Source organism: Oculina patagonica, chromosome 4 (assembly GCF_052425735.1).
Source record: "Oculina patagonica isolate OP01 chromosome 4, crgOcupat, whole genome shotgun sequence".
Taxonomy (NCBI): domain Eukaryota; kingdom Metazoa; phylum Cnidaria; class Anthozoa; order Scleractinia; family Oculinidae; genus Oculina; species Oculina patagonica.
This window is the reverse complement of record NC_135761.1, coordinates 52,328,640-52,352,310: the sequence shown is the minus strand read 5'-3', so window position 1 is coordinate 52,352,310 and position 23,671 is coordinate 52,328,640. Positions and strand designations below refer to the sequence as shown.

At 37.6% G+C, this 23,671-nt stretch overlaps 3 protein-coding genes across 4 annotated transcripts; all 3 read right to left on the bottom strand.

Moving 5' to 3' along the window:
• Positions 1 to 4,134: 4,134 nt before the first annotated feature.
• LOC144650616 (uncharacterized) lies at positions 4,135 to 5,718 on the bottom strand. The gene has a single exon (XM_078510341.1). It carries the CDS (start codon positions 5,626 to 5,628, stop codon positions 4,441 to 4,443), a length of 1,188 nt encoding a protein of 395 aa, XP_078366467.1. The 5' UTR covers positions 5,629 to 5,718; the 3' UTR covers positions 4,135 to 4,440.
• Positions 5,719 to 7,326: 1,608 nt separating this feature from the next.
• Positions 7,327 to 22,975, bottom strand: LOC144650642 (dnaJ homolog subfamily C member 5-like). Of its 2 annotated transcripts, none has more exons than XM_078510369.1 (6): positions 22,814 to 22,975; positions 16,930 to 17,011; positions 15,674 to 15,730; positions 14,240 to 14,350; positions 10,813 to 10,854; positions 7,327 to 10,504 (listed from the first exon to the last, which is right to left on the bottom strand). In XM_078510369.1, the coding sequence occupies exons 1-6, from the start codon at positions 22,840 to 22,842 to the stop codon at positions 10,226 to 10,228; spliced, it is 600 nt and encodes a 199-aa protein (XP_078366495.1). In that variant the 5' UTR covers positions 22,843 to 22,975; the 3' UTR covers positions 7,327 to 10,225. The 2 variants fall into 2 exon arrangements, with proteins under 2 accessions (XP_078366495.1, XP_078366494.1); XM_078510368.1 differs by lacking the exon at positions 22,814 to 22,975 and adding an exon at positions 19,277 to 19,441.
• On the bottom strand, positions 11,240 to 13,413 carry LOC144650609 (uncharacterized). Its single transcript, XM_078510334.1, has one exon. It carries the CDS (start codon positions 13,137 to 13,139, stop codon positions 11,823 to 11,825), a length of 1,317 nt encoding a protein of 438 aa, XP_078366460.1. The 5' UTR covers positions 13,140 to 13,413; the 3' UTR covers positions 11,240 to 11,822.
• Positions 22,976 to 23,671: the final 696 nt, after the last annotated feature.

The window sequence follows — 23,671 nt, the reverse complement described above, 5'->3', positions numbered from 1 at the left end:
TAAACGACACGCAATGCATGCAGAAGTAATGAAGTTTTATCTTGTTACAGCTTAAAGTGCCTATGAAGTAAAAAATATTTTTGCGTTTTTTTGTAGCTTGTTATATGTACTTTTCGAAATGCCCGAAAGCGAATAGTGTTAAAGAGAGAAAAATCCGAGTTTTTGCCGCCTAAAGTTCGAATTTGACGTCTGAAAAGTGGGGCCATTTCGCGCGCGGCCAAAACGATCATATTACAAGGTCGTGACGTAGGAAATTGTTCAGACGACTCGAGTGTAATGGCGGATAAGAGAAGTGTGATTGCAAGAGGTAACCAATGCGTGCTCGGTGGCCCCAATAAAACCAATTGCCGGGACAAAACAAGTATAGCGAGAGTATCGATGCATTATCTACACAAAAACTGAACTTTGCGGCAGAACTGGAGTCGGTTTTTGCGAATTCACGGCGACAATGTCCCACAAATCAGCCTCCAGCACATTTTGACGAAAGCTGCAACGATGGTCTTCGATAAAGCGTTGGCGGCATTTTATTCAGACAGTGGAAACCATGTCCAGCTAGAGGTATCTAATCCAAGTGGCTATTGCCACAAGAAACACTGCTCGTCAAACTTTCCTCTTGTCTCTCGCGATCGGAAAGCACATTAAATGTTGTATTTATGCACTAAGCATTTGTAGATTTGTTTCGATTTCTCAAAGCACACCTGACGACTCGCGCGAGAATATATGAAGTATAAAATGAATCATACAATAAATTTAACGCTAAATAAAGGCGCCCCAAGTTATTTAGTCAAGTAATGTTTGGTTTTATAGGCTGTTTTATGATTAATGAAGCTATCCGGTAAATCGAAGTTATTGCTTCCTTTCTGGGCGCCATTTTGATTTTTGGTTTATAGTGCAAACTACAGCACCTGAATATACTATATTCTTGACATCCACGAATGCCTTGTAGAAGAATTATTATATAATAGAAACTGAATATATCTGAAATATTTACGATATGCATGCTGTTAAAGAAAGCAGTCTATACTAACACATGTAAATGTAAATATTAAGTAGGCCCTGGCCCCGCCTGGTCAGATTGTATACCTGTTTAAGTGAAAGCTTTGTTACTCTCATTTGATTAATACACAAGTTCCATCAGTTTACAACACACATATAGTGAGACTGAAGTATAGCAACTTAGTGTTGATGGAATGCTATCCCATAGCAGATAACCCCCAGCATATAAGGATTTCCCTGAGCCATTCATTAGCCATTCATACTCCTCGGTTACGTGAGGCACTCACTGAGATTTTAGTGTCTCACCCAACAGCCTAAGGCAATGACTTAGAACTCAGGGCTCAAACTCAGACCACTTGATCCGGTGTTCCAAATGCTAACTGTTAGGCCATGGTGTCTCCCTGGAATTTGCTGATGTGTCAAATGTTGCTATTTTTCATTTTTTAGTTTCCCAAATCCAAGTTTCTGGCTCTCTCAAAACAGTATTATTGTTTCCATTCTATTATTAGTCACCCAGACCCCAGTCTCCCAGTTGAACAAAGTGAGTTTTGATCATACTTGTCAACTTGATGTTTTAGTTATAAAAACAAAGAAAATCATTCTGTATTTTTTTTCATGGACTGGTACTTTCAAGTGTACATAGCCTTTTTTCCCTTTTTTGCTCTCGCCACAATTTTCGCGCGGCCAGAATCTTTCGCTCTTCGCCAGAATATTCGTTCGCGCCCCATACATAGCAGCACTTCGCTCGCACGGGAACCCTTGCTATGCAGGCTAAAGTTCACATGAACAATAAACTAAAAAATTACATCATAGAAGGATACCAATACAAATGTTTATTGTGGCAGTGCAGTGTCAGGGGGGTGTTTACATCATCCCTGGTGTGAGATGAAAAATTAATACTGTCTGTAATATAAATTATACATATAAATATTTGAAGCAAACAGTCATATTCCATGTTTACATCACACCGGAATAAATTTTTATAATGGGATGAAAATCTTGCAGCGGTACAGTAACCAGGGTAACCTTGCACTGGTATGACATGCTCTGGTATGACATTTGTAATCACCCTCTTAGTACAATGTGCAAAGTATCATTCTGAATGCAAGATTTCAAGCGCCATAATGTAGGGTAGGTTGAATAACAAGCATCTGTGATAATAAAATATTATTATTACCTTTTCCTTTTTTTCTGGTAATTAATTTTGCAAGTATAAAGTAGCAGAACCTCATACCCTCTACAAAGAGGGCCAACCCCTTTCATAACCCCAAAGGCAGGAATTTATACCAAATGTTATGATCTGACATGTAAACATAAGCTGGTAATGGTCCTTTAACTATCCCAGCCCATGTATCCACAAATCTAATAGGTAAGCCATTCATATGAGTCTGCCATAGGGATTCTAAAGAACAAAGTATAAAATTAATTTCATAAGTTCTCAAAATTTTAGTGACTATTGTAAATGTGCACTTTACCATGCAGAAATATATATACAGGTATCAGATTATTAAATACACACCAGGTTTATAACTATACTGCAGCTAAAAAGTTCAACAAAAAAATGACAGTTTTATCGGGAACCCATCATGAACTGGAGGAACTGAAGAAGAAATTTTCTACCCTTTTATGAATCTGATCGCATGGGATAGCATCATTTATGTACACACAGTCAATAAATAAATTTGTATTTATTGCATTGGAATTTTTAAAATCATCAAACCATACAGCCACCCAAAGCAAATTTATTATTTGCTTTTTTACATTTGAAGAGTTACATGGATTAATTGTATTGGATATTCTCCGTTCATAAACGTGTTCTGTCGGATCACCAGATTGAACATGAAATATTAAAAACAAGAATAAATACGACAGTAACGAAGGAAGACGCTGATAGACCGTCATAAAATACTTACTGGCTTCAGGTTAATCGTCTCGGCGACTTAAGCATTTTAGATAGCTTTTCTTCCCAGACCAGTTGCACGTAATAAACATTGCGGGAAAAGACCCGTCTACTGCCGCGCAATCTCTTCGTCGCTCGATCGAGTGAACCTTCAGTCCCAACAACTTCTGTTTTACCGGAATCGATCCTCTCCGATTCTTGCTATCGAAATTACATTCGAAGAAACAATAAATTATCGCTGCCTTATATTTAAATCGAGATAAAAAACTTATTATTTGGAGTAAAACTCGAGCGGGAACCCGCACAGCAATGGAAGCGATAAGAAGCAATGTGGGGTAAACAAATCAGTGGAACAATTTCCTACGTCACAGATCGCTAACTCGTTCCCAGTCTCCGGCCCCACTAATTTGCCAAACCAGGGCCACTTTAGGCGGCAAAAAATCCGATTTCTTTCTCTCTGACATTATTATTTTTTTGGCTTTTCGAAAAGTAGACATAATAAGCTACAAAAAAACGCAAAAATATTTTTTACTTCATAGGCACTTAGTGGACTCAAAGTGTGCAAATAAAAACTCGTGAGTTTTCTGTAAATGCTATCAGTTATGAAGCTACGCTAATTAATTCCTATTTACCTTTTTTCTTTTTCATGACAACGTTATTGTTAGGTGTATGAAAACTGCGAATGAATGAAATTTTTCAGGCTTTAAAAAATGCAATTGCTTAAATTGCTTACACATTGCGAGGATCACATCATTCACTTCTTTATTAGTATCTCTGAGCAATCGACAGGTCAGCGCTAACGTGATCATCTTAATACTTTTAACCTAAGAAGTATACCCAGACAACGTCTTATAAGGGTAAATTGTCGCGAAGTTTTCTGGGCAATAGTTTTTGATCTGAGCGGATATTCTGGGTGAGCTTATATTAAGCCATTCATTACAAACGAATATCTACTAAGAACCAATTTATACTGATCCGTCTGAGATGGATAACTCATTTTAACTGTCAAATCCGGTTTTAGACTGGATTCTGGAGTATTATTTGTGGTAGTTCTGTTAGCACCCCCAAAAAGGCGACAGGGTTACCATCAGTAATAATCATAAGCTGTATAAACATAATGCGTGTTATCTGTCTGGACTGACAAAATGCGCCAAAGGATATCAGAAAAATATTTTATTTTTGGCACAAATAAGTTTGTAGTTTTAGACATGAACTTAGCGTCTTCGACGTGGTGAAATAAAACATTTTATTGACTGTGTTTTTTTTTTTACTATGGCTTTACATATCCACCTCGCTTTTCGATCTTTTTTCAGTTGCATTAAAAGACTGTTGATTCAGTAAAAACCTACAGAGAAATATTTTGATTTGTCTTTACATTGAAAACAAGCAACTACTATAGAAAAACCTCTACATTTAATTTTAACTCATTGCACATTATATCTCTACGAAACATTTTTTTTTCGTTAAAAAACAAAACAAAACGTGAATTTATCATGCAGAATGATTTAACTATGCATTATCCTTGCTCACACCGTCTTTTTCCATCAATTTGTGTTATCTGTTACACGTTCAATAAGCGAAAAATTGACGACTTTTAAAGATGGATACCTTTCGGACACCTCTGTCTCGATAAGTTCCTTGAATTTTTCGTCAACAATGGTTCCATTGATATCTAGCATTTCTAACACAGTTGAGGGCATCCCGCTTTCGGATAAACCACTTTCTGATAAGAATACATTAAAAAATTCAAATGCTCCTAAATTTTTAATGAAATTCTGACCTATACGGAGAACTTTTAACTTGGAGTTGCTAGCAACACCCTTGGCGAGACAGCTTGCAGCTTGTGACGAGAATAAATTTCCACAAGCTGAAATTTCGATAAGGCTTCGATTGCCAGCAATTACCTCGCCAAGAATTTCGGCGCCTTCGTCACGTAAATAATTCCATGAAATGTTCAAATCACACAGCGTTTTTGTTTTTCGTAAACCTGGCAACATGGCTTGCAAGCCTGTTACTTCTAGCTGATTTGAGCTAATGGAAAGCTTTTCAAGAACAAAATTCTTCTCTAAAACAAATGACATTTGCTTGGCAAATTGGTCACATAAAATGTTTTGTGACAAGTCCAGTTCTTTCAAAACAGTTTTGCGACAAAGAGAAGTCAGGAGATCTTCCACGTCTGGGTCTGTTAGGTCGTTTCTTGAGAGATTCAAATTTTCTAAAGTTTGGTTCTTGTTGAGCATTTTTCCAATGCTGGAAATAGCGTTCTGTCCAAGCATATTTCCAGACAAGTCAAGCTCTTTCACAGAAGCGTTCTCCTCCAGGCCTTTAGCGACGGCTTTCCCACCTTCGTCCCCGAGGCTGTTATTAGCGAGCGACAAACGCACAATAGTTGAGTATGGGACCAACTCGGACGAAATTTCAGAAGCAGCTTTTGGGTCAAGAAGCCATCCATTTAAATCAACTTCTTGATCAAAACTGTGCCGCCTGAAAAACTCAACCGGGCTTGTTGCTTCCTCTGCACTTGCATTTGCCTCTTCTTGTTCTTTTTCCATTTGAAATGTTTTCTCTGCAGTCAGAACTCTGTTTTTTGCTCCAAAAGCCAGTCGTACGTGGCTTGTAATCTTCGGTGACCTGTAAACTTTCGGTGTGGCTCGAAGTCTCGGGTCTTGCATCGCCTTGACTTGAATTTCGTTCATCCTTATAAAGTAAGATAAATCGTACGAGGTAGACATCTTCAAAATAATACAACTTAACTCGATAAAAATATAATTTGTGAGTCTTTTTCACGTAGTTTCTGTTCTGTTCGGTGTGTGCTCTATCCAGCCTTGCTAACAAATGTCATTTGTGTTTCTATGATGGAAGTTTCAGTTTTATTATGGCCTCGAGGTATTTTATTTACTCGCCGAATTAGGCGACTTAATCAACGAGGTCGATAAATCCGAACATTAAGGAAGCTTATTTTTCTCCTGTTTTGTTTGTTAAAGGAAACATATGTTTTTCAAAACGTTGCCGTTTTAACCTCGCACATTCCCGTTTACAATCATTTACGACATAATTAAAACCAGTTTTTTTTTTTTAAATTATGGTTATTGAACTACACACCACATTTAAAATAACAGCGATATTGTTAAGGTGCGCCAGGCTATAAATTTGTTAACGACTGGTAGAAAGTGATCACAAAAAATGATACTGTCAACACGCGGGAATAAGTTTATATTAGTAAAAGGATCGAAAGCCCATTGGCCATTTTTAGCGGGCGCCGGCCATAAGTAATACGCTTAATAAAAATCGGTTTATAAAGTTATCTGTACAAAGCCAGACGAAGCACTGTAAAAAACTATAATCACTTCCGTTAAACTACGACTGATTATGTTGAAGGTATTTTGAAGACGAATTCTCCAACTTTTTGCATTTATATTTCACAAGCCAGTGAGTTGACTTTTAATGCTAGCACGGTCAATTTAATTCCGGTTTAAATCAACTAAATGCTTGTATGATGGTATATACTAATGCCTAGTTCTCATATAATCGCCCCGATCGTTTCTATCGCCTTATATGTCACTTAAAAATTTTTTTTTGAGATCGGGGTGATTATATAAAAACATTGCAAGGACGATCGCTAACGTCTGTGGCGATTGGGGCGATCACGATCGCTTGGATGGCCCGTGTTCTATCCTTCTAGCTTGTCATTTCCTTCTTCGTCGTAAAACTGTAATAACTGAAAAAATAGGAAGCCACGAGATCTGCTGACACTGTGTGGGATATACGGCTAAAATGATTGTTTTTCGTAGGTCTTCGCTCATACCAGGTGATCGGGACGGTCATATGAGAACCCAGATCGCCTCAGTATTTGCAAACGATCGATGCGATAAAAACGATCGGGGCGATCATATGAGAACCAACCGTAAGGGTTAACAATGTTAGGCGAAGAATACGAAGATAACTTCAGTTTTATATTTTTAGGGGAGATAGACGCGGGCGGGGGAAGATAAAATGTTAAAAGTGGAATAAATATTTCTATATTTCTTTGCGTACAACCCTAAACGAGACTTTGACGGCTAAAAACATTGACGTTACCGAAATTTACACCCCTAAGCGGCGATCGATCCGCGAGACGACGAGCATACCGGTCTCTTTCATGTAGGAGTCCCCTCCCTGCCCGGGACAATTCCATGGTATAATTGTCAATCAGTATGCTTGAGCACGATTCCTAAAAGTGAGGTTATTGATTCCTTTATCTCAACGTCGTTCTTTCCGAACATTTACTTTTTCTAGTTGGGAACCTGGTGACTAAACAGCTTTGCCGGGTTGATAGTTTCTGCTTGCACAATTTTTGGCATAGACCTTTTTAAATTTCCGCCTTTGCCACAATCTCTTAATGAAAGCCACTTAAAATGCTTTATAATCGACTTATGCATGCAGTCAAGCCATCCAAATATTCGCACCTTTATTTGCGAAAATTCTCCATTACAATTACTGTAATAACTTATTATACAACCTAAAGGGAATTTTTTAATTACTTGTAAGCCAAGAAGAATATCATTACATAAAGTTCGCCTATTGAATAAATCCTCTTTGAGATCGTGCTTAGGAACATTATGTATAAATTAAAACACAGAGAACTTTAACGAAAAAAACGCACACACCCAAGTATACAATTTTATACATTTGTGACGCTGAAAAACAAAATGAAAATGAAAAACATTCTTGCGCCATAAATAATAATGGCAGGTTAACTAAGAATACAAAATGTAGTAAACAATCCCTCTAACGCAGAGAAAATATTCAAAAATAAAAGGCTAAGATAACAGTTAAACAAGGACCGCTTGGTTTCCAAGGAAAGTAACGCCATAATATCCGGTTTTCCATCTGCGTCACGCAACTCTCCTCAACATAACCGCACGAAGAAGAGTCAACGTTCTCTCTCCTCCGTAGAGGTCTCTTTCGTGTTTCGGGCTGGGAAATAGTAGGGAGAGGAACGGGGAGAGGTGAAAAGTAAGCGCGCGGAGCCTGGAGAGACCCCTCCCGTCGTCCCCCGCGCTCCCCCTATTTTTCATTTTTCGTGTCTTCGCCTTCCTCCCCCCGTGTTTTTTCGCCTTCCCCCACGAAAGAGGCCTCTGCGGAGGAGAGAGGTCAACGTTCACAAAAACCCGATTCTCGACCCAAAGCAGTTCGGGTCTCTTAGCGGAGGGGTCTTGGCACATGAGTTCTTTTCTCGTGCAAAGACCCCTCCGGCAAAAAGGCCTGAATGGCTATGGGGTCAAGAATAGCTGAAACCTAGTTCTTCACTACAGAAAATCGATCAATAATCTCGTCTCCATAGCACCAACAAATTTTAGAACTGCTAGAACCCAGTTTCACATACTTTAAGCGTCAATCGAACGATGCACTAAAACGTCTTATAACCTACTTCCTATAACAAGAAGTCTTAACTTCAAAAACATAAGTTCGAGTTAAAGCTATTAAAGATTTACTTCAATAAAGCTTTTCACGCGAATTAGTCGCCACTCTGAATTGCGGAAAATAATGCAACAAAAACAGTGTTGTATGGGAATATGGGAATGATAAAATATTCGAGAACTGTTGGAAAGCCGGTGATCGCGTTCTTAAATTTCCACACATTGCCTGTAAGAAAGAAAATTCATAATATATGAAAACCTAAAAACGTGACTGATCACTTGAATTCCAGTTGAATCTTACTTTTTCGAACTTTTCCACCAAATCTTTTACCAGATCTCTTTGCTTTGTAGCGTTTCAAAATTTCAGGGAGCAAGTTGTACAGAAATTATTCAACGCTGTATTTCGTTCTATGTTCGCCCCAATTCAAAATAGCGGTCAATTTACGTGAAAAGGTGACAGTCCTAGTGTAAACTTTGTGTAAGGGAATAAAGGAGCACATTACCAACTTGTTTCAACCAAAAATCTACCTTTGCAATTTCAACAAATAAACAAAAATATCAATTTTATATCATGGATAATTTAAAACAATCATTCATCAAAGTGAAGGTAAACACTTCCCAGTATTCACCGACACTGAAGTGAATAACTGTTAAACTAACTTTTTCATAGCATATACCAAAACAGGGAATATCTATTTATGGTGGTCCAGCATTTCCTGAGTTCAATTAGCAAATCGTATTGTGCAAAAAGTAGTATTCACTGGTTTGGTATATATCAAAAACCAATATTTACTGGTCCGGCAATAATGCCTATATATCAACATACATTGTGTCAAAGGGGCTACTGATAGATCACGGCGCGATTTTTCGAAATTTCCAGAACAGGAAATTAAATACACTATTCTGAAGAAATCCTTCTCTCACACAAACAGAAGGGTAACTGAAAAAAAAAAAAAAATTAGCAAAACCCTTCAACCTTCGCCACTTTTGCCCATCCGTACATCTACGGATTTCAAGTATTATTTTTTTTGTGACCCACTAATAGCCCTTTTATAACAATAACGTTTTTCTTGAAAACCTTAACTTACGTTGAACCGTTTTCTTTTGTTGTGCACAACACAAAATGCAAAAGAAATTGGCATCCAACAACGATTCTCAAGCTTTTAAACATCAATTCATAGCAAAGGAGAGAAATAAAGGGAACACATACCAACATAAACAACAAAGTGAAAGTTGGGGAGTCACGCTACATTTAGTGGCAAGAAAAACGTAGACCGGTCACGCAATATTTGAAGTAAAAGGTTCACACAATAGCCATTCGTCACGCAGCCTCGTGACGGAAATACAATAAAAAGGCAAATTTGCGATAAACGTTTGATAACAATTCTAGGAAATGATTATGTTGTTCAGGGAAAATGCTAGACTATCACTAGGAGAATTAGTGGAAAAAGGGTTCCCTTTATTTTTCTTCCTTTCAGTAAGTAAAACACGTAATGCTAATAATAATTCATGCAAACTTCGCGTGCTGGCAGCCATATTGAATAATTCAATAACACTCATGGCTAAACGGTACAGGGTGATTGGAACGGAAAGAAAAGTCTCTCTAGGCAGCTTACTGAGTAGCCCAGACGAAAAAAAAAACAGAAGATAAAGCAAGGCGGCGAGACTGGGATTATTTTACGAGACTCTCTTTAAACTAATCCCTAATCCCGCGTCAAAAAGCTAAGACAGCGAACTAAAAATAACAAAAAAACTATGAGCATAAACTTGGTTTTGCTTTTACTTTCCATTCTCCGCACCACAATAAATAGTTTTAAGACCCTCCCCGTTTTCGACCCCCCAAATTTACGACTGTTTCAAATCCAACATGACCGCCAGACGCAAACAAATTCCTTCCCGCCCCACTCCCTTCAACACTGAGCACCGTCATTCACGACGAGGGCATGGGGATAGCGGAAGTCGCCGTACTGTTGCTGGTCGCGCTGTCGACGCCTGGTGACTTCGGAAGCTGTTCGGTACTCGTGTTATTTCCGTTGCTTCCTGGTTGCGTCGTAATCGGTTCTTCGTCGTCTTTCATGTCGTCGAATTCGAATTCTTCCCACTGTTCGTCTGGAACTGGTTTACACTTTCCACAGCAGAAATTACAACAGAAGAAACAGCAACAGCAGAAGTAGCAGCAAGTTATGATGCCGCAGAACATGAACAGCGCCTGTTCAAATAAATGCATGCGCGAAAGGTTAGAAACGCCAGTTCAAGAACTCGCTACCAGACCACTGATGACACTGATTATTCAAACAAAAGTGGGGCATCAGAAAACACACGTTGGCAGTGTAAAATCTAACATAGATTCTTCAGATTCTGTATTAGTCGTAGATGGCATCATCTGCCACCTTGGCATGGGGAAAAGGGCACTGAAAAAACGTCTTGTTATTCCCATACAGACATGTTATTTCTGAAATCGGTCTAAAAAATCTTTTACTATTGTGATTAATAAACCTGTTTGTTAAAAAAACCTACCTTACACCAGCCACTGTTAAGCCTAAAGTACAATTTGACATTCTGTAAATGAAAACGAAAATCACATCATCAGTAAGTTTACATTTCTTTTTAATTTGTATTTTGTTAAATCTAGGACTGGGGTAAAAAATAAATGGACATCTTTCCCGTTACTCGCCCCAACTCATTCAGCGCGTGCTTACACTCTCTCTGGAGGGGACGGGAGGTTACAATGTTTTTGCAACCGAACAAAACGTGTCAATTCGTAAAAAAAAGTAGCAATCGATAATTACTGCAATTTAAGGAAGTCCTACGTTTTATACATGAGCCTCTGGCTCGGACATTGAGGGAGACCTCGTCCCACGTATGGACAATAAAATTGCATTGTATTGTATTGTGTTGTATACACCACTCGGAGACTACAAGATACATAAAAGACCACAGAAAACGTGTTCACCAACGAACAAAACTGGACGGACCATTCACCTTAAAAGAGGTTTTTTGGACAGGTGCAAATTCCAAAACGCGAACACAATGAAAACTACAGCGTTAAACTTAGTGCAGACATCAGGGAATAAGGAAGAGGTTCGAGGTTAACGCTGTAGCGTCTGTCCACTACAAGTACATTTAATGTTTTAAGCAGTGACACTTTGTTTTTCAATTCTATGCAGCTATACATACGCCCAAACGACATTTAACGACATTTTTATTTTGCGATCAACACAATTAAATTTATATCCACAAAAAACCACATTTTTATTTTAATCCATCTTTTTTTCTTTTTTTACACCAAAACTTCCGTTTTTAAACAGTTGACCAAGTGTAGTTAATCATTTAATTGATTTAGTCTTTCAGAAGAAACAACACTTTATTTCCCTCCATACTCCTTTGAATGAAAACTAAAGTAGTTGGTTTAAAATTGAAAATGGTGCATTAAATTTTAAACACGGTGAATTTCAAAGCGTTTTTCTTTTTCACTGCGTAAATAATTGATTTCGTTTAAAAATGTGAAACTGCTTCGCTCTCTTGATCTAATTTTCGTCCGGTGATTTCTCCACAAAAGGCTCGAGTTCGTTACTTATTTCATCAACAACCGAAAAGTTGACAACTTTCAAAGAGGAAAACTTTTCGGGCAACCCCGTCGTAACAAGTTTTTGGAACTTTCTGTCGACAATTGTACCATTGATATCTAAAATCTCCAGAACAGTCGAAGGGGATTTACTTTCAGATAAAACATTTATAAATGAATAAGCGCCTGAATTCCTTATCAAGTTCTGACCTATACGCAGAACTTTCAATTTCGGGTTGTTAGCAACACCCTTCGCAAGAAAACTTGCGGCTTTTGACGTGAAAAAATTCCCACAAGCTGAAATTTCTATAAGGCTTCGATTATCAGCGATCAATTCCCCAAGAATTTCGGCTCCTACGTCGTATAAATAATTCCACGAAATGTTCAAAACACTCAGTGTTTGAGCGCTTAGTAAACCTGGCAACATGGCTTGCAAGCCTGTTACCTCAAGCTGATTTGAACTTATAGAAAGCTTTTCCAGAGTAAAATTGTTAATTAAAACATTAGACATTTGCTCAGCGAACTGATCACATAAAATGTTACGGGACAAGTCCAGCTCCTTCAAAACAGTTTTGCCGCATAAGGATTCAAGGAGATCTTCCACGTCTGCGTCTGTTAAGCCGTTTCTCGAGAGATTCAACTTTTCTAAAGTTTGGTTCTTGTTGAGCATTTCTCCAATGCTGGCTATAGCATTTTGTCCAAGCATGTTTTCAGACAAGTCCAGCTCTCTCACAGAAAAGTTCTTTTCGAGGCCTTTAGCGACGGCTTTCCCGCCTTCGTTCCCGAGGCGGTTGTTGGCAAGAAACAAACGCACAATACTCGACGACGAAAACAATTCAGAAGAAATTTCAAACGCGGTTATCGGGCCGAGAAACCATCCGTTCAAATCCAATTCTTTATCAAAACGATGCTGCTTGAAGAATTCAAACGGGTTCGATTTTTCGCTTCGAACATCCACAACAGTTGGTAAAACTTTCACGGGAATATCCACTTTTTTCACTGCGCTTTCGCTTGTTTCCGACATTTTAACTAATTCCTTTGAACCGTCTGTCCTTTTTTTATCGTTTTCCATCCTTAAAGAACTCTCAGCGTCCGCAATTCTTCGCCTTGCACCCACAATCAACCGAGCCTGACTCGTAATTTTGGGCATTTTGTTTGTTGTTGGTAGTTCTTGTAACATTGAATCTTCCATGGCATTCATTTGAAGTCGGTTCCACCGCAAAAACAAAGACCGGTCGTAACCAGCCGGGGTGCTGTCCTTTCTTTGGGGCAAAGACATTTTCAAGAAAATTCGATTCTCTTTGTTTCAATTTACACCTAATTAGCACTTATTCTTGTTGCACTATAAGAATTTGACCCACTCTCAGTGTGAAAACATGGTTAACAGCCTATACAACCGTTGTAAGTTTTGGCAACTGTAGTTTTGGAAACAATCAAACTGTGTTTACTTTCTTCTCTTTTTATATCAATACAGGCATCGTCATTGGCTGCGTTTTCGTGTAAATAATTAAAAAAACGATCAATTTAAGTGCACCTATACGTTCAATTAATAATTTGCGGCTTATATTTATTGTATAACGTTGAAAGTAAGCACTGATCAACAGCACAATAAGATTTTTTTTAACTCAGAAAAAGAACACAAAATTTAATTCTTTATTACTTAACTCTGTGAAGATAAAACTATCATTGGACATTCATTAAAAAAACACTTATAGGAACTCAAATTTTGGTTTCACACGAATTTTCGTTTTCGAACAATCTTTGTTGTGAGATTATAATTATCTCATTTCTGAAAAGAGCCCGATACCAGAAGAACATTTTATGAACAATAAAAAACTTATTTACATGCAGCTAGCCATAAAAATTGATAAAACACGCATGTGAATATTTACAAGAGGAATGAGTTTTGGTCCAATTGAAATTTTGTGCAAAGTATGCAAAACCGTATATTTGATGATTCGTATTGCACTGCTTTCACAATTAACTTACTAAGTGTTTGCACCAGTCTAGGTAAAACAAAGATGGAGCTTTATACATAGCTTACAAAATGTTCAAGCAATTATGCATGCTATGATTGGTCAGTTTGTGTTCAATAGAGCTTGATAAAGCACAGGGCCTATGTCACGTACATGAATTTTTAAGTTCTAACAAAATGTGCCCTACGTCACAAGTTTCATGTGCACAACTGCTTAAATATTACATAAAGGAAATAAGGCCAAATAACACACTTCCTTTTGTGCATGGAAATTTTTAAAAACACTTGAGAAGTGCAAGTAGGATTCGGTTGCGCCTGGTGCTTCTCTCACCAGTTCATATAACTCAACAATGTACACATTTACAGGCCACTACAATAAAAAGCTGTAATCAAATCGATCTTACCTCCTCGCCAAATTGTTCTGCTATATAGAGACCCATAGAGCCATATTTATCATAAATTTCCCTTTTGCCAGGATCAGCTAATATACTATGTGCATGGTTAACTTCTTTAAACTGAAAGACAAAATGTTGTTAAACAATCAGAATAGTACATGGATCTACTTTGCTATTATCTTTCAGTAGCAATTGATGTTGTTTAAAACTCAAACTGTATGTTTACAGATCACTGGAAATTCCAAGAGCGAGGGGGTCTCAAAAGCGAAGTATTTTAAAAAGAAAGTATGAAGATAAAAATGATGGAATTTCTGGGGGGAAGGGGGGGGGGGTTTAAACCAAAAATTATTTCATGGTGGGGGGTATGTATATTTTCTGGAACAACTCACATTTTAGCAATCCATTAGATTTAACAAGTTTAACTAGAAAAAGTTTGAAGAGTTTGAATAAAACTGTTGTCACTCAATGTTAAAAGAGTTTCCTCTCATATTTTTAGCAGAGCAGTTGCTATAAATGTACATGGTGCAGATGCTTTCAACAGCGACAGAATAAATTTCATTTTCAATAAATGCCTACTAATGAGGAGATCATAAATATAGTGTGAATGCTCATTTGCCACTGTAAACCAATATTTTAAAATGTTATTAAATTTAAAGTACAATGTTTAGTGACTAATACCATTTACGCCCGTCTAATTTCTAATTTCTCCTTACACTATCAATGAATTGTCATGCAGAAAGGTGTCGGGAATATGCAAAATCATCAAGTAGGGGATATTGCCTTGGTGCCAAAAAGTAAAAGAGGATAACATGAACCTTAATATAACACTAAAATTTAGCAGCACTAATCAGATCATAATTTTGTATAACCTTTTTTATATAAAAAATTCACACAGTAAATGAGAATAAATAAGCTGATCAATAAATTGCCTTGGGGAAAGATTTCTTAAGTTCTTTTTCATTCTTTTTCATGACTATTTTAGGGATGTCGCTAAGGGTCAGCTACCGGCTAATTTCACTGGCTGAAAGAGAACTTAAATCCGGCTGAAATTTAACATGAAAACAAAGACTTAGGTAAATTTTTAGGGCTGCCAAGGCCAGAAAAGCCAGCTGGGATTGTTGATGAGCTGGCTTAGTGTTTTCTTAGCTACATCCCTGTTATCTAACAACTGCTATCTGCTATACACTTACCGTAAAGTTTCAAAAGAAACAACTAGAAAGTATGACTTAATTTCTCATTAAAGCAAATCCTGAAACTAGTGACCCTCACTGAGTTAAGACCCTACAAAAGGGTCCTTACTTTCGGATCTTTACAGTATCTCTCTAGTCTCATGCTCATTCAACTCCACATTAGAGAAATATCTGACTTTTGACAAAAACAATTTGACAATTGTTAATCACACTTCCCACTGAACAATACCTTTGCCTTGTAAATCTAACTTACTTTTTCTGTAGCTTCAGGATTATTAGGATTTTTATCTGGATGGTGCTTTAGTGCCATCTGGAAAGAAAAAAAAAACATGTTAACAAACATTATGTTCATGGCGAACGACACGAGACGTATCCTGGAAGCACCAGCAGCAGACTTGTCAGACGACTCCTGACCAGTAAATGGCATCAATGTTGAAATTAAAACATATGATTGTCTTTTCCCTAATTAACCCTTTAAAACACATTTTACATTTTCTGTTACAAGTGAATGTAGTTTTGACAATCCAGTACAATCCTTTCATAATTCATACAATACAAACAGAAGCTTTGGCTTATTTCAATTCTATTAATTTGTTATGCTAAGAGAACTTTACAAGACACAGCAGGGATTCCCGGTACTTGAAAATTTCACCATCATTACCAATACCCCCTATTCCTCTTTCACCCCCACCCCCAAACAAACATTTTTTTCAACCAAACATATCCAGAACTGAATAATCAGCTTATCAAACAACAATTTAAGTCAACTGAAAGATTGAAACCTTACATTCAAATCTTCTAACTCCACTACCGTCTTACCAATGGGATGCTAAACTATCGCAATTACACATAACACTCCTCCCAAAATTTCATTCAGGTTGCCCAACCAAACCGGAAAGGCAAAGCAAGAGGTAAGATGAGTTTGCAACCAACGATTACATCACCAAGCTAATGGACACACTTGAACCCAGGTCCCATGTGTGTTCACCCCACACCTCCCACAGTACATCTCATTGTACACAATGCCAGGACAGAGCATTTATTAGCAAGTACCTATTGCAATTCAAGGCAGTTTTTTAATTTAACTTGTAAACCAGTATCGTTGCTTGAAGTATGGTATTAAGCGTGGCATGATTGGTCATCAAACCTTTAAAGTTTAGCAGACCGTAACGGCAACTTTCACACTGAAAGTTCAACACATTCCGGTTTCGAAATGACAGAAAAATTGGATAAAGAGACTTCTTCCAAAAAATTGATTCCTGATCTGTGTTGATATGCATTTGCAGGTTCACTTAAATCACTTCAAGTGTAAAGTTTCCCTGGTACTCAGTGTTTATTTTGAGCATTTTGAGTATGAAAGTTTGCGTTAAGGTCTGCTAAACTTCAAATGTTTGACAACCAATCATGCCACTTTTAAAACCCTATTAGAACCATGTTTCGGCTGCACATATTCACGCTAAGTTGCAAGCGATGATAATTTGTATGGACCCAGTAATTCTTATCTCTTACCTTCCTGTAGGCCTTTTTAATCTCTTCTGGTGTGGCATTTCTGTCCACTCCCAGTACATCATACAGTGAAGCCCCCTGGTTTCTAAACAAAAATACAATAATACATGTAAATAAATCAGACTTATACACTGTTTTAAATTAAAACATTTTCCTGAACATCAAGTAAGTTAACAGAAAGAACCTTTTACAAAAACTAAGGAATTCCGTTGTTAGTCAGATTTGTCCTATCATATCAGTCAAGACATAAATATTATACATTGATATGGTGGATTTGTGGGGAAATCTCGTGAAAAAGGCCCATTTTACATTCAAAACCACCAGACCAGCCAGCCAGTTCTGACAAATGGAAAGCGCCCTAACAAAATGAACTCTTAAAAACATGCAAAACTGCTTGCCCAATACGCCAGTGAAGTCCTTTGCTGCATAGTACATCAGATGGATTGATGAGATGACAGCATTACTTTAAAAATATCAAAGTCTGTGAGATCTAAGTGATAACTCCAACATTCAATCAAGACCACAAAGAGACATTAAAATCATCCTAAAATTAAGAAAACTCTCCTGAAATTTTCACAAATAATTAACAATTTTTCTGATTTTTTTGGAATGTTATGCTATATTTGTACCATTGTATTTGTACCACATTATCCCATACCACTGGGACAGTATTCGTTATTGAGTGTGCAGTGTGCAGTTCCCTTAAAATTTAAAAGCTGTGTAAATTTGGTGGATGTGATTTGCTTGGTGTAGTTCAGGATCTGTTTCCATTATATATTATACCATTTCAAAAAGAATTGTCAAGTTTGTGATCTTGTAACTAGTTTCCATTTGGTTTAATTTCCCTAGCCAGGATAATTTGTTGTTGTCATTTCTTTATTGTACAATGATTGATCATACGATCATGCAATGTGTATGAGCACTACATGTAAATGAGCGACCAATCACAGTGCAAGAATAGCCATTTTGTTATAACAAGTTCCTAGTAAGTAAAGTTTTGTAGTGTCCTGCAACCCCTCAAGTTAAGACAATTTGAGTCACTATGGCGACTAACACTTTGGAGCTAGCGACTAAATTGGAACCGAAGTCTGGCAGCTAAAATTGAGAAGAAGGATTGAAAGCGTAAGTTTAATTTAGCGACTAAAAATTTTCACTAGCGAACAAACTTGAGCAGTCGGTGGCTAAATGGCCACTAAGAAAAAAAAAAACTTGGAGGCTTGTCCTGTTTCCTAATATTACTTTTAATTTTGATTCCATGCACTGTTCTTCTCTAACAGTTGTAATAATCATTTACAAAAATTGTCCTTTTCCATCTAACTAACTGTTCATTTTTTTATTCTTTTGGAAAGTTTTTCAGTAGAGGACATAATCTTTCAAAATAGCAATACCCTCGAGGGTCTTATCTGCCAAATACTATTGTTTACATAAACATGCCAACTAAATGATGTGAAACAAAATACAAATATATTATTTGCATATTTAGTTGATGTGTTGGAACTCTTGACTACAAGGAAATAATACACAAAAGCCATTCATGACAGCTATGCAGGCTACGTTGGGCAGTATTTTGCTAGATGGAAATTTGCCAAATCATTTCACTTTCATATAAGCTTAAAGAAGTGACGATATCTATACATGCGATTCCATTCTTCAGAATGTACACAGTTCAAAAGTACCTCACAAACACTGAATTGCATTGTTGTGGATATTAATTTCACTTTCTCGTGTAACCGGTAAAAATGGAGTCTGAATTCACGAGAACATTTTGCTTGGAAAATAATGAAAGTGATCTTCCATTGTACGTTCACCAAGATTCTAAACTGAGTTCATTTCGATCGAAATTCACGCGCAATTACACCTTCGGTAGTCGGGTACAAATTTGAAATAAAACCGATAATTATTTGAAGTCACGCCTCGCCGATATTGAAATCAAACGAGCCGTTATGTATAAACTCACAAACCACTTCTCCAAGCGAGTGCACAAGCCCGTGCACATCCATAAAAGCGATAGCTATCGATTATTGAAGACTTATGACAGATTAAACCAAGAACTTTCCTTTTCCCGATTTGATGCGAGTTCCAGCTGGAAATAGGAAAAACGTTTCCGCATCTTACAACCGCAAACTACCATAGAACATGTCAGTGATGATTTCTTTTGATTGACCAAAGAACACAAGACTGGCACAAAACAAAACCATGCTGAAACCACCAAAGTGCTTGAAAGTATTCATCGAAAATAGCTCTACATTCTGTGTGTTACACAACGCACGCGGTACGCAGATAAACATGTTTGTGTTCGTTGGACGAATTAAAACCATCACAAACTGCGATTTAAATAGAAAATGCTTACGTCAAAGTATGGTCCCTTTCTTCCCCTTTGTTTTCGCCGTTGACACCAGAATGTGGTGCCATAATAAAGGCGAAGCCAAGCGAGTTTAGCTGTTAAAACGTTGTTACTCCACTCAGCTCCATTCCATTTCTATCAACAACTCTCTCCCGCGAACCGTGACGTCACTCGGGTCATTCCCAAAGCACCTGGGACACGTGACCAATTTAATTTCAGAACTTCGCGACAAAAATATTATTTTATCTCGCGATGATTTCACAAGATAAAGACGGCCTGGCTCCAAATTAGCTGTTCTTATCACAATAATGCACATGCACTTTCATGGCGTAAGGTAAAAGAAAGCTGTCTAAACTATGAATCTATGGCTCCTATCCGAAGCGAATGGAACGCGCCTTTGTAATCCAATTAATTTCGGGATATCTTTCAAGATCTATGCAGATTGTTATTATAAGGGCTTGAGTAGCTTCAAAACGTTAGCTCTCAGGCTAATTAAAGAGATCAATTATTCACTGAAGACAAAATGAAATTTTGTGAGAAAAATTTCAGCCGGCATTTCGACTTTGACGTAAACTTTTTTAAAAAGTGTGTCATCTTTCGCGGAAACAGACCAAGTTCGCTCATACCAAACGCTAGCCACTACAAGAGAGAAATCATTTTTTCTGCATCATCAAGTAAAAATAACGTTCATTATAGAAGAGCAATTCATAACTGCGGACTAACCCTGCCTTTCAATTTGCATCAGTGATAAGTCGAATTGGATGAAAGGCGTCGCTGGGTAACTTTTTATGAACCACAAAACCCAATAACGATCGGCTAAGATCGACATTTAGATCTCCACTCAGATTTGCGTTCTTTTTGCTTACTATATTAACAATCACTTTACTTTGCATTACAAACATTGAATACCAGACATCACTATTCTCTTGCAAGTATGAAGAAGTCATGAACTATGAAATTCATAGACTTCTGCGCGATTCAAAAATGAAATGCCTTTCTAAAATGCACGTATGATAACAATTTACTCTAGATTTGTAAATTTCCAAATAGATGGTACGTAATCGGTGACTAAAAACCCATTTTTAAAGCCCTAATTTAATAATGACGTTGCGCCAAGTTCAAAGATTACTTTAATTTCTAAAATTCTGTTCGTGCGCTAAACTGAGCTAGCGTCAGTCTAAGATAAGCTTAAAAATACGAAAAAATGGATTTCAATTAATTAGTGTAACTGTATCGAAATTTTTGGGCTATTTTTTTCTAGAACTGTTTTTAAGTTGTTTTTGCGATAACTGTGAATCGTTTCTTTTGTGATAAGGAGAGAAAATATAACCCGTGTTGGTATTATAAAATTATTGCTTCACTGAAAAGTTGCTGAGGAGGCTATATAGCTAATTGGCAGTGACTGCGAATAGCCAAAATTTTGAAAGGCAACTGATAAGTGTCAAAATATTTAGCTGAAAGCTGACAATCAACTCAAACAGTTGCTGATAGTCGATGTCTATAAGACAAACTCGCACTCTAATATAACGTGCCTTGTGATTGGATAACTACTTGATTCAAGTAGACATGAGCGCCGTGGAGCAAAGGGTGCGTTCTGATTGGGTAGGGCGGGCTTGCCGAGGTGGAAATAAGTTTGATATGAAATCAAGGTTATTGTAAAAGCCGGGATTATTCGAGCTGTCTTTAGCCTGCGAAGCTGGCGGTTTTGTTGGGGGTAACGCGATACAGAAACGCGAGATGGCCTCGCGGCTTCGCCGCTTGCTCGCGCGCGCGTCAAACTCGACAAAACCGCCAACTTCGCAGACTAGGCTGTCTGACACGGCACTTCCTTACACCACACATAGCTCAAGTGACCTTGGCAATTTGTTGGCGTCTGATTTTCGTGGGCAATTTTTATCAGGCAGACAGTAAACTAGCCCAGTCCTATTCTAAGCATTTTTTACTCGACTCAGTTATCGAAACGTGACGCGCACGCGTGACTAACGATAGCCGGACTGATTTTCTCGATTTTGTGTCGCAGGTACACGCCAGAGGTATTCAGCTTGCGACTCGCCTTTACATAAATTCCCTCGAATTTCTCCGAGTTCCATCCGTAGCCAACGTCCTGGTTGGAAATTAAAGAAGTTTGTATACTGGCCCCACAAAAGACATCTAGCCGTTGGATAGCAAGTGACGCACCGTTATACTTTATGGAGACCACTGAGATTTGTTTCTTTAATTAATGAAATGTTCTGCTCAATCTATGACGACAACCTAGCTTTTGGAAATCTTGAACTCTGATAAAAGCGTCGTTCGTTTATCTTTCATTTTCCGTTTATTTTCTGTGAGCTTTTATTTTTCCTTTACCACTCTATCCTATGCAAACGCATTTTCCCGCCAAAATGTCCCCGAGGCTTTGCAGGATTGTTATATTGTAACGCTTGGCTAATCAAGCGGGCACTTTCTATAGTTTGTCAGTATTCAGAACATTATTTGGGACTACAATTATAAGTCAAAATTACCGTGATTGATTTTGTTTAGCTTCAACGGATCTCTCTTATTTTCAATGAACTGTTTAATCTACGCTGGAACAAGAGCGGCTGTTAAGTTTCTGTTTTTATTTTGGTTTCTGAAATGCAAATTGTCACAGTTCTAAATGAGTAAACATAGTAAAGAATAAGTTTATACTCATTTACTTAGAAACGTAATCGTATTTGCTTCTTTGCGGATTTACATTTTATACTGTAGCTTATTCTTCAGCTGCGAACAGAATACAGTAGTTTTTGTCAGACCTCGCTTTCAAAGACATGTGTTAAGTCCCGAAAGTAGATTTATTGTTTTACCGACGGGCGAGACCTCGAAAATTAAATATTCTAGTACACAATAACAAATCGAGCTCGTTGCATTGTATTTTTGCAAAAGCAATCTTACGTAAACAAAAAAGCGTGTCAATTTTTTTCGGGTCCAGCATATAACGCACGATCCAACTAAAAAATGTTAGCTTACTTTTTTAGATGCGAGCATGTGCAAAAAAAGATGCAGGTTATATATATTTGATTTATTTCGTTTTCCGGTCAACCGGTTATATTTGCATATTATTCTGACAAGGCAGTTTAAAGATTTATTCAGAAAACCGGCCGGTGTAGGGTTCCTTTGCAAGTCGCCATTACAGATTTATATTGTAGCTCTTCTTGGAAATGTAACTGCATGTGACGTCATCGAGGGAAAACCATTCGATTCCAAACAACGATGTTAAAAACAGGTGATCAGAGATGTAATGGTAAACATGAGTATTTCGCTCGTTATAAAAGAAAAATACTGAAAATATAATTAACCCGTTGCCCAAAACTGACGATAAGCGCCTGTTTTCCAGCGATCTGTGCAATCTAGAAGATAACTCACGACCCAGACAGCACCCAGCAGTCTTTCAAAAATTATGCCGGGACGTGGTTCGAAATTTCGATCGGTGTTAATAAGAGTATATTTCGTGATTTTTCAAGATAATTCTCCTCGAACTCAACAACGCTCGCGGTATGGTCTTGAAGGAGAAATTTAAACTCTTACCTTTCATCCTCCATCTTTTCATATTCCATTCTCGCCAGTTATTGCTACGCAAAAGTACTGGCAAACTCGCAGGTCTTCGCGGTCTCATGTCAAAATTTTCTACCCGCCATATTTTTTCACGGTCGCTCGCTCGCACCGGAACGGCCAACCCAGCACAACTGAGCATGCTCCGTTCGGCCACGTTTGCCACCATTTATGGATTTAAATACCAGCTGTTATGGGTTTTCCCAATAACGTGAAAGTTGTGAATAAAACACAAGCGAAGACAAACATAAGTCTTATAAAGAAACTGGGTTAATTACATTTGAGACAATTTTGATAAGTGACTCGGGCGCGCTTCAAACTGATTCGTTTGTTGTAACATAGACAGAATAGACGGAATTTGAATTACAATAATGATTTCAGAAAAGGAATTGTCAATCGAAACAATGAAGTGAAGAAGCAAACCTTAAACGAAATAAGTCGTAAATATAATAGATTACGCTCAAAGGCGATAATTTCGCCTCTTCGAAGAAGACGAACTCAAAAGTATTTGTCCGTGCTTGGAACCGCAAATGTTATAGCAATTTTTCGCGAACAATTTTTTTGCTTCTTTGTTCAATGTCTTTTCTAGCTGCCTGTTCAAAAAAAGCCTAATTTTCGTGATTATATTTTAAAAATCAGTATTATTGAAATTATTTCATCGGAAATTATATGGATCTCATAGATTATTGTAGACCTATCAGATTCAATGAAAAGACATCGGAAAACACAAAATAGAGAAGAAACATATGATTCCTACACACAGAAATACTGAATATGTACAGAGTATGTAATGGGGGACCATACTGATCGGACACGTCAATAAATGCAGAATTC